Here is a 10,844-nt window from a genome sequence, read left to right as displayed (position 1 = left end):
TTGTTTTTTTCTTTGAATGTGTTGATTCATTAAGATACCTGCCGTCTACAGCCCCTGGACTGTCCCCTGGGTGGCCCCCTACACACACACACACACACACACAGACACACACACACACACACACACACACACACACACACACACACACACACACACACACACACACACACACACACACACACACACACACAGTCCCCCCTGCCAGACACAGGTCAGAGAGCCAGGCATCAGTGAGGTTCCTCCCATTAGGCTTGTTAGCTAAGTAGGTCATCAACAGGAGCCAATGAGAATCAGTGTGAAATCTGTCACAGGCAAAGCATATGAGATATCTGTACCAGGTAGAGCATATGAGGCCGCTTATGAGCATTGTATCAAGACTAGTATCATTTTTTAAATGTTTTTTTTACATTGAGGCAGCATGTTCACAGGAATCAGAGTGACATATTGCAGTTGAGTTGCTGTTGTTTCACCTTGTCTTTGTTGAGAACATGTTGCCAAAAGTAAGAATGTTATGCCCCGCCATCCTACAGTACGAGCTACTTCTCTCTGTAGTATTTTTACATGGCCACCTGGTACTTTTGCTTTCTTGTTTTCAAGGTTGTTTTCAAGGTGTTTGTGGTTTGTGGTGTGTGTGTGTGTGTGTGTGTGTGTGTGTGTGCGTGTGTGCATGCTTGTGCGATTTGATATATACGAAAGGTCAAGACAAACAAAAGTCACACCAGCATATTTTCGATGTACATAAAAACACAAATAGACAAGGGACAATGAGGTTTGTTTTGATGTAGTGTATAAAGTGCATCAGTGTGTGTGAACAAGTACGTGTGTGTGTGTGTGCATGTATGTGTGTCTGCATGCCTTATAAATCGGTGTGTTCTGTGGAAGCACCTGTCTTTGGAGCATGCAGGTCTTCCTCAGAGCAGTGGTCTTATGTGTTACCTTATGGAGCTACTGTGTCTTTACCAGTGAGTGTGTGAGAGAGAGAAGGGGTTGTAGATGGAGAGAGATTATGGAGATGCTAAGGGTGTGTGTGTTTAGGTCATATGCTCATGAAAAACTCCTGGCCTGTTCTAGAACTATTAGTGAAGTAAGAGGGATGCATGTGTGTCTGTCTTCCTCTGCACCTGTGCTGTCACATGAAGGCATACAACCGTCTGATGATGAGTTGATGTAGATGTTCACAGTGACTCTAACATGAGATGATGTGGTAAAATGGTTCTCTCTCCCCTCTGTCTGTTTGTCTATGGTTGATTTGAAAAAAAATGTGTTAAATGCATTTCTCCCCATCTCCGTCAAAGACATGCTATCGATGATACGACCACATCCACGCTTTAGTGGATCTGAGCCACCGCTGAGATGCTCAGAATGACATTTTCAAAGCACATTTTATTTTAATTTGTTTATATGTTTATCACAAAACTACATTTTAGTACAGGTAGTACAGGTCAACAGCAGGTACTGAAATAATTGAGGTAAGACTGCTTTGACTGCAAAGAATACTTTGTTATGATTGATTAACCATAAGACAACACAATAATACAACAAGAATAAGAATACCTTCACTATATTTACAAGTGATCTGTCAAACTACAGTACCATCCAGCATCAATTCCCTGCTTTTACATCTGAAGATGTGAGCATCTGAAAGCTTTCAACCCTGCCAGATATGAGACCACAATAAGGATGAAGGGAAGGGAGCTGGGAAAGTGGAACGGGAGAAATACATCCATCCTGTTTTCTGAACTGGCCTCTTTGACCAAATGATCTCTCAACCAAGTTCTTTTAGACAAGGGGTAGGAAGGGCATAAGAAGGATATGATACTTGGGAAAGGGTACAAGGAAAAGAGACTAGGAAAGGAGACATGGGAAGAAGGCGATCTGGCATTGTTGGGGCGTAGAGCTTGGTATGGACTTCCTCATGAGTGGGTCCAGGTGGGAAAGGGGAAGACTATGATGGACGTGTCGTCCTTGACGACGGAGGTGAGTGACTGCAGGTAGTGTAGCTGCAGCGCGATAGGGGATGCTGACATCACTGAAGCCGCCTTCCTCAGGGCGTGCGACGCCTTCACCTCTCCCTCCGCCACGATCATCTGACACAGACAGACAGACAGGTTTGAGGTCCATCGTAGGTGTGAATGAGACATGTAGTAGATGGTAAGATATAAATACAGTTCAGTCAGGACACTTCAGTTTAATCATTGTTGAATTCAATGAAAATGGTGATACATCACAGTTTAACCATGGTGGAATGTTGCCTGCTCTTTTAAGCCTTGTCCCTGGACATGTAATGATGTTTTGCATACGTGTGAATCATCTGTCCGTCATCTGACCTTCAACTTAAAGTGTCCCGCCTGAACTGACATAAATTTCATTAGACACACGTGTGTAGTAGACTAAGCTAGGTATTGCCTGAGGTGCTATGCTTCTAGGGCATGTAACCACTGGTCCACTCAGACACAACAGCAACAACTACAACAACAACCCCCACACACAAACACTCCCAAAGCTACAAAGCTGATCAGACTAAAGCTGCTAGGCAGGACAGGGTGCCCAGACAGCCTCTGTCTGTGTGTCTGTTTGTGTGTTTGGATTTGTCTTCCTGTCTGTGTGTGTCTGTATGCATTTGTATGTGGGGGCTCAATTGTGTGTGTAAGTGGTGTGTGTGTGTGTGTGTGTGTGTGTGTGTGTGTACCTTGGCACGGGCCTCCTTGACAGCCTCAGCCTCTGCAGCCATGCTCCGCTGCAGGTTGAGGGGGAGTGTCACATCTTTCAGCTCCACCCTCTCCACCCATACGCCCCACCCCTTAGAGGCAGCGTATAAGGCTTCCTACAGAGTAAATGGCAACAACAGTTTACACACACACACACACACACACACACACACACACACACACACACACACACACACACGTCTCACCTCCATCCTTTGTGCGAGCCCCTGTCGGTGTGAGAGTATGTTAGCCAGTGTGTGTGTGCCCAGCAGAGATCTGAGAGTGGTCTGTGCCAGTGTGTGTGTGGCAAGGCTGGCATCTGCCACCTGGGTCACCCAGAGGGAAGGTTCCACCACTCGGTAAAACATCACAGCGTCAACTGTCAACGTGACACAGTCTGCTGTCAGCACCTGGAGAGAGAGAGGAGAAAGAGAGAGGGGGTGAGAGAGAGAGGGGGGGAGAGAAAGTGAGTGGGAGAGAGAAAGAAAGGGAATGGAAGTGTGATGGCATGAAAGAGGCAGACAGACAATGTGTGACCTCTCTCCTGACCTCTTGTGGAGGGATGTTGAAGGAGATAGTTCTCAGGTCGACTATGCTGATGACATCCAACCAGGGGATGACCCAGAAGAGACCTGGGAGAGAGGAGAGGTGGGTCATGCCTCCCAATTGTCCACCCTTTCTCCCCTGAAGTGTGCACTTGTCCAGCACTCCACATTTAAAAACTATTGGGGCAAGAGCCCATTGGAGTATGCAAGTGTACACTTCATGGAAAAGGGCGGAGAGTTGGAACACAGGGAGGGGGTCTGGACCCAGCGTCAGGTTGCATGATAAAGCCAAGCTTTGCGGCAAGAGATATCATTGCTGCATTCCAAGCGTCCGGCATTCCCCTTCCCTGTATGCACTTACGTATAGAAATGAGAGGATTGGATATGGAGAAGCATTGAACAATACGGTAGAAATTCTATATAGCCTATTATGGGCAAGGTAAAGCTACCATATCTGTTCAGATATACACAAGTGCTTAGGAGAAAGGGGGCAAAGATTGGTTTGGAATCTAGGAAATATCATTTGATGGGTCATACATTTTTTTATTATTTTTAAAACGAAGGTTAACGCACCAGGTCCTTTGGACCGGCCCTTTACGATACGGCCCAATCGGAAGATGACGGCCCTCTCGTACTCCTGGACCACCTGAGTGGAGAAAAAGACTGTCAATTAGTTAAACTCATATAGACACAAGCAGGGCTCTAGTCACCTCCTCGTCCATTCCAACTCCCCATAGGTCTCCTCAATATTTTCTCTCCTTGTCTCCTTTCCTTCATGCACATGATGGGTAGTAGTTGAATGGACAGGTAGAGTCTAGGTTTGTACTTACACCGTCCTGACCACTCCTACCTTGACACAGCTCCAAACACTGACGGGCAAGGTGGCGAGGATGAGGAGGAGGGACAAGAAGGTCAGGATGGTCCCGCAAATGCCCACACCTCCACGATCCCCTTTATCTAGTTGGAACACAATAAACAATTTACATGACATGTCAAAACATGTACACGCAAAACTAGCTAGCTGTAAAACGTGACGTTGCCTGGTTGAAGTTCTTTGTGGTGACGAGTCGCATCCTCTGCGTCCAGTTCATCACCGTCAGCCCCGACCTTGTTGCGAGCGGGCATCCCGACTGTTGAAATTCGTGGTTTATAAAAGTTGTGTGAAATGTTTCGCTAGCGAATGTTCTGTAGTTGAACGTTATCTGTTTCGTAGCATCACCTACGTAAAGTAGCTAGCTAGATACATTACCCGCTTTTTCCAGAAAAAAAACCACAGGACACTTCCGCGTCACGTTGCTAAGTAACAGCTCTCGCCCTTCATTAAATGTGTTCCAGCTCGTGGGTGTAGTTTAACACATTTCTCAGCAATGACGATTGCTTACGAATGGACATCTTGTTTTGCTGCTAGTTTGTCTTAAAATACTACCGGTATGGAGAATATAGGAAGAACAGGTGGCAGACTCATTACGCTAACTATGGCAGCTCATCTCAAGCAGTTTATCATTAGTACTCAGGGGGGCGCTCACTCACTCGATTACTTTCTTCTAAACTTTCTCTCTCTTTCTCTCTCTTTCTCTCACACACACACACACACACACACACACACACACACACACACACACACACACACACACACACACACACACACACACACTGCCTTTGAGTTGCGGTGGCCAGAGTGTGACATGGGTGTGAGGCCCAGATCTCGTCTGAGATGCATGTATGTCACTACACTGCAGGGGCTATAGCCACCAACATTGTCGTCCATCTCTTAGTGGTTAGGAGAGCACATAGAAGAGGCCTACAACCAGAGGAGAGGAGAGGGGAGAAGACCAGAGAGACATCGTACAACAAGAGGAGAGGAGAGAAAAGACGCGGGGAGGGGGCAAGAGGAGGATGACAGAGAAGAGGTGAGGGGAGAAGACCAGAGAGACATCGTACAACAAGAGGAGAGGAGAAAGGTATAGCACACAACGAAACGAGACCATACTGTAGGTGTTAGGGTCGCGGGGTCGCAGGGTGTGTTGCCTCCCCTGTTGGGTGTGTGGTTACCATGGCATCGGCTCTGCGGATGTACCACGGGGCGATCAGCAAGCAGTCGTGCGAGGAGCTGCTGGATAAGAAGAGAAAAGATGGAGCCTACCTCATCAGAGACAGCGAGACCATCCTCGGAGCCATGTGTCTCTGTGTGTAGTGAGTATATACTGTGCACTCCTCTATTCATCCCTCTATCTCTCTAGCTCTGTCATTGCCTCTTTGAACTTGGGGCTTTGTGTCTCTGTGTGTAGTTCAAGGGTCGGTTCAGGATATTTCAGCTTATCGTGAGATGGTTCCTTACCTTGAAAGTAGTCTATGGTCCAGGAGAAACTGTAATCCATGGTTAACAGTTGTTTAAATAGCCAATAATAAATTCAGCTGTCTTTAGCCACTGAACAAAAAAACCCTGTCACAATCACCTCAAATGAACTGTCTTCGTTGGAAGTTACTTACTCTTCTGTTTATCCATTCCCTTTATAGAATATGAAAATAAAACACTGAAGAATAGATGACGGGTCAAACATAAGACATACATTTATTCCCAATGATTACTTTTAACAGTTATGGACATGATCGACCAAACTCAACAAATCCTAACCCTAACCCTAACTAACAAAAGTTAAAATTACGTTATATCTGACTCCAAAAGATATTTCATGATTAATAATGATTGCTTTGCTCATACCTGTGTGACAGACAATCGATCATATCGGATCCTAGATTCCATTAAGAATACCCTAAAAGCTATTTTTTACCATGCCCTCAAGTTAAGATAAATCGGATTGCGAGGAGTCAATATCTGAAGCTGATGACTTACTGTACGTGTCGTTAACAATGCTTGTGAACATTAGACATTAAATGGGAGAACCTGGTCACGATTATGTCGTGCTGTATTAACAGAACCTTTATCTAGTGCACAACAACACATTAATGAACATAAGAAGAATGAGAATAGAGCATCAACAAAATAACCAATTTAACAGTTTCAAAGCAACATATGACTATAAGTTTTAACCATACGTTAACATGCGTCAAGGACAACACGGGAGAATGGTGCCCGTGACGGGCCTAACCCAAAACTCAAAGAATATCTCGCTGTCCCTCCCCTTAAATATCATTCCCAACAAAGGACAAGGTGTGGGATACATTACAATCGTAAAAGAATGGTGAGGGTGCGACTTCTTCAGGATGTCCACCAGGCTCATTCAACTGTAAATAGTTATACACATTGAAATCAAGGCTGGCACAACCAAAATCCGTCTACACCTTCTACTCCCTCTGCACCAGGGTTAGGGTCAACCTTAAATTCCAATTTGAATTCACTCGGTGCGCAAATTGAGTTGAAAATCAGATGAATGAATTGTGAAATCCTCATGGAAAGGAAAACAACAGCCAATTTTCAATTCATTCATTGAAATTCACCCCAACCCTGCTCTATTCTCTCCTCATTTCTCCTCTGTGTGTGTGTGTGTGTGTGTGTGTGTGTGTGTGTGTGTGTGTGTGTGTGTGTGTGTGTGTGTGTGTGTGTGTGTGTGTGTGTGTGTGTGTGTGTGTGTGTGTGTGTGTGTGTGTGTGTGCGTGCGTGCGTGCGTGCGTGCATGCGTGCGTGTATGTTTTGTGTTTATGCAGCAAACAGAAGGTGGTGTATACGTACAGACTCCTCCAGACCCACAATGGACACTACACTCTTCAGGTATGGTGATACACACGCATGCATGCAAACATGCACACACACACACGCGCACACACACACACACACACACACACACACACACACACCTTGCCATCACACATACCTGAGACTAAAATCACTTTGTCCATGGCACAGTTCACACAGTAGATACCCTACTATGATGCCTGCCAAGTGTTGTGACTTTTGTTTCAGCCCAGCCAAATACACATGATTAGAGTAATCAACTTCTCCTCAACCACTCAAATGATGACATGAACCGGAGAGAGAGAGAGAGAGAGAGAGAGAGAGAGAGAGAGAGAGAGAGAGAGAGAGAGAGTGAGTGAGTGAGTTCAGTATTGTTGGTAAACAGTGGGCGCAGCATCTGAAATGTCAACGCCATATTCCCATTCCCAAATTCCACCATATAGTGGATCTAGCCTTAAATCACAAGTAGTGCACTATATGTGTGCCATTTGAGAAAGCCATAAGAAAACCAAAAGGAAGGAAGAAAGAAATCAAGTGAGTGAGCGCCCCCTTGAAAACTAACGTGTTAGCAGTGCTAGGCTGTGCACACCCTGTGTGGATTGAAATGGATGAGGAGCTCTGGGTCCTCTTGTCTGCAGGCCGCGTCAGGCGTGGAGGAGAGGTTCTTTAAGACCCTGGAGGACTTGATCCGCCACTATAAGAGACGAGGCCAGGGGTTGGCTATGCACCTGAAATACTCCGTCAAGAGGAAGACGCAGATACAACTGGCTTCCGTACAAGTAGCCGACGAGGACCCGGAGTACGAGAGTACGTAACACACACACACACACCTTGGCTGATACACTCACACACTCACACACACACACACACACACACATACACACACACACACACACACATACACACACACACACACACACACACAAATGAACACATGCACGCCAAAAGCCATGCACGTGCACGCTTCTTGTAAGTCGCCTCTTGTAAGACATAATGCATTTAAACTACTACCCCCTAACCCCCTAACCCCCCCCCCCCGCCCCCTCTCTCTAGACATGCCTGATTCTTCTGATTACGTTGAGGTCTTGCCCTCCTGAGTCTGGAACAACACCAGCTGCCACCGTGACGTCATATCACCACGTTGGGATGGCATCCGCCGTGGGCGCCTGTTAGGGGGGTGGGGGAGAGAGAGAGAGACGTTGACTATTATTCAAATGTTCCCATTCAAACACTCAAAACAAAAGAGCATTTAAGAGGATAATACCACCACCAAGCACCCAACATTGTGGTTTTTTGTCCTCTTTGCTGCACCATACATTTTGGCAGAAAGAGAGAGAGAGAGAAGAGAAGAGAGTTATGTATTGTTGGTAAACAGTAGGCGCAGCATTGATCTTTCTATCTATCTCTCCATCTACCCGACCAGCCATTTACATTACATTTTACATTCATGGCATTTAGCAGACGCCTTTATCCAAAGCGACATACAACAAATACATTTGTTTAAGTAAGTGAATCATCTATCCAACAGTCATCATAAGACAAAATAATCAATGCTCACACCAGGGGCCATTTTTTATTTAATATATATATATATTTTATTAGCAGGAGAGAACTTGTACAGGGGGGTAGCAAGGGAGAAGAGGGTTAGTATAGGGGGGGTAGTGAGGGTGAAGCGGTCATTAGGAGGGACTGTTAAGATGTAGCTTGAAGAGATGGGTTTTCAATCTACGGCGGAAGATCGGAAGTGACTCTGCAGTCCTGACCGTTGTGGGAAGCTCATTCCACCAGCGGGGCGCCAGGACAGTGAAAAGCCGTGACCGAGTAGCGCGGCCACAGCATCCACGTAGAGGCGGCGGTGCCAGGCGGGCAGCCGAGGTGGAGGAGCGGAATGATCTTGCAGGGGTTTGGGGGCTAACCATTGCTTGCAAGTAGGGAGGGGCTGTTCCCTTTGCCGCCCGGTAGGCGAGCACCAGGGTCTTGAATCTGATGTGAGCTGCTACCGGGAGCCAGTGGAGGGTGCGGAGGAGGGGTGTGACATGGGAGAATTTGGGGAGATTGAACACCAGACAAGCGGCAGCATTCTGGATGAGCTGCAGAGGCCTGATGGAGGAGGTGGGGAGTCCAGCCAAGAGTGCATTGCAGTAGTCAAGGCAAGAGATTACAAGTGCTTGGACCTAAAGTTGTGCTGCTTCTCTGGTGAGGAATGGACGTATCCTTCTGATGTTGTAGAGGAAGAATCTACAGGAGCGTGCTGTTGCTGTGATGTTCGCCACACAGGATAAGCGGTTGTCAAGGATCACCCCAAGGTTCTTGGCTGTATGGGAGGAGGTCACAGTAGAGTTTTCTACTGTGATGGAGAAGTCTTGGAGAGGGAGGGTTTCCCTGGGAGGAAGAGCATCTCAGTCTTGTCAAGGTTGAGCTTTAGGTGGTGGGCTGACATCCAAGCAGAAATGTCTGCAAGACATGCCGAGACACGTGTTGCCACCTGTGAGTCAGAAGGGGGGAAGGAGAGAAAAAGTTGAGTGTCATCTGCGTAGGTGTGGTAGGAGAAACCATGTGAAGAAATTACAGAGCCGAGAGATTTGGTCCATAATCCATAATCCAAAGCATTTTTTATTATCAACTACTAAAATAAGACTTTGCAACTTTCTTCTTTTTATGTCAGTTTACCACAAAGAGACATCAGAGAGGGGCCTGGTCGGAATTGACTTAGTGGTGGTGGTGTGTGTGTGTGTGTGTGTGTGTGTGTGTGTGTGTGTGTGTGTGTGTGTATGTGTGTGTTTAGCCTCATCTCTCCGTGATCATGACCTTTACTTTCCTTCACAGATGGGGTCTGTTCCAGCAGCCTATATTAGTTTGTTTTGCTCATAATTGTTTGTTCAGGAGTGGGGTAGATAACTCCACACCTGCCTGATTACTGATAATCTCATAAAGGGCAGTGAGGGGGGAACAGCTCCTTCCTACCACAAGGCAATGGTAATATCTTACGCCCTAGAAAAGTTTGCTAACAACAACGGCTTTGTTGGAACACACATCCAGAACACTTTGCTCTAACACCTCTGCAATGGCATGCCCATCTCTTCACGTTGTCCTCAGCGACAATAAGTGCATTCAACAATCAATTAAATGTACAAATGTTCTCTATTTTGATAATGTGATTGGTTGTGAATGTAAATATTCATCGGTTCAACTGAATTAAAATGTTCTTACTGGATCTATAGTGCATGCGTGTAACTGCTATGTTCTTCAGGTTCGGAAAATACAGCCTGGTCAGTACTACAAAAACAATAATGACGATAGCAACCTCCTACTCCAACCACCCCCTCCACACATACACACACACACACACACACACGTTGTTTTAAACCGTGTGAAATTGTAAAGCATTATAATGAGGTGGTCTACTGTGCTCCAGCAACTTCCTACTCCCCCACCCCCTCCACACACACACACACACACAGAGCTAGTCTGTTCAATCTGAGCCTTACACATACATATTAAACATACATGCAGAGTCACACACACACACACACACATGCACATATTATCTTCACACACAATCCCTCACTTGCATGTTTACATCACATACATAAACCCAAATAAATACATATGCACAAATATCATATTTACATTTACACACCTTTATCCAAAGCGACTTACAACCAATACATTTGACTAAGTAAGTGAATCATCTATCCATCAGTCATCATAAGAAAACATATTTTATGCTAGGACCAGGGGCTATTGGCAGTCACAATGCGATGCATATGCACAAAAACACCAGTTGCATGCGTGCACGCACACACACATATCTTAGGTTTGACACTGTTTTCACACCAACAAAACAAGTGTTTTCGTTTCTCTTCTGAAAAAGTGCAGCACATCTGTTGAAATGAG

The 10,844-nt window shown here is 45.8% G+C and overlaps 2 protein-coding genes across 2 annotated transcripts; one reads left to right on the top strand and one right to left on the bottom strand.

The window, feature by feature from the left end:
- Window positions 1-1,434: 1,434 nt before the first annotated feature.
- Window positions 1,435-4,399, bottom strand: LOC310813111 (stomatin). Its single transcript, XM_083681962.1, has 6 exons — window positions 4,104-4,399; window positions 3,827-3,899; window positions 3,258-3,340; window positions 2,915-3,118; window positions 2,690-2,824; window positions 1,435-2,087 (listed from the first exon to the last, which is right to left on the bottom strand). Exons 1-6 carry the CDS (start codon window positions 4,242-4,244, stop codon window positions 1,914-1,916), a joined length of 810 nt encoding a protein of 269 aa, XP_083538088.1. The 5' UTR covers window positions 4,245-4,399; the 3' UTR covers window positions 1,435-1,913.
- A 907-nt stretch (window positions 4,400-5,306) lies between these two features.
- Window positions 5,307-8,074, top strand: LOC310810661 (SH2 domain-containing protein 1B; the record flags this gene model as incomplete). Its single annotated transcript, XM_083678507.1, has 4 exons — window positions 5,307-5,446; window positions 6,920-6,983; window positions 7,586-7,754; window positions 8,001-8,074. The coding sequence occupies 4 exons, from the start codon at window positions 5,307-5,309 to the stop codon at window positions 8,042-8,044; spliced, it is 417 nt and encodes a 138-aa protein (XP_083534633.1). The 3' UTR covers window positions 8,045-8,074.
- Between the last annotated feature and the right edge of the window lie 2,770 nt (window positions 8,075-10,844).

The sequence above is a fragment of the Argentina silus genome, assembly GCF_951799395.1.
Source record: "Argentina silus genome assembly, chromosome: 1".
NCBI classification, from domain to species: domain Eukaryota; kingdom Metazoa; phylum Chordata; class Actinopteri; order Argentiniformes; family Argentinidae; genus Argentina; species Argentina silus.
Note: the sequence above shows the minus strand (reverse complement) of the source record. Positions and strands in the feature narration are given on the sequence as shown.

Bases quoted from the DNA above. Each gene is read 5' to 3' on its own strand.
- LOC310813111 (XM_083681962.1), bottom strand. From the start codon at position 4,244: ATGTCATGTAAATTGTTTATTGTGTTCCAACTAGATAAAGGGGATCGT. The intron at 3,341-3,826 runs GTGCGTTAACCT...CCTCTCTCCCAG, and splicing joins GGGCCGGTCCAAAGGACCTG to GTCTCTTCTGGGTCATCCCC. The intron at 3,119-3,257 runs GTCAGGAGAGAG...CTCTCTCTCCAG, and splicing joins TCAACATCCCTCCACAAGAG to GTGCTGACAGCAGACTGTGT.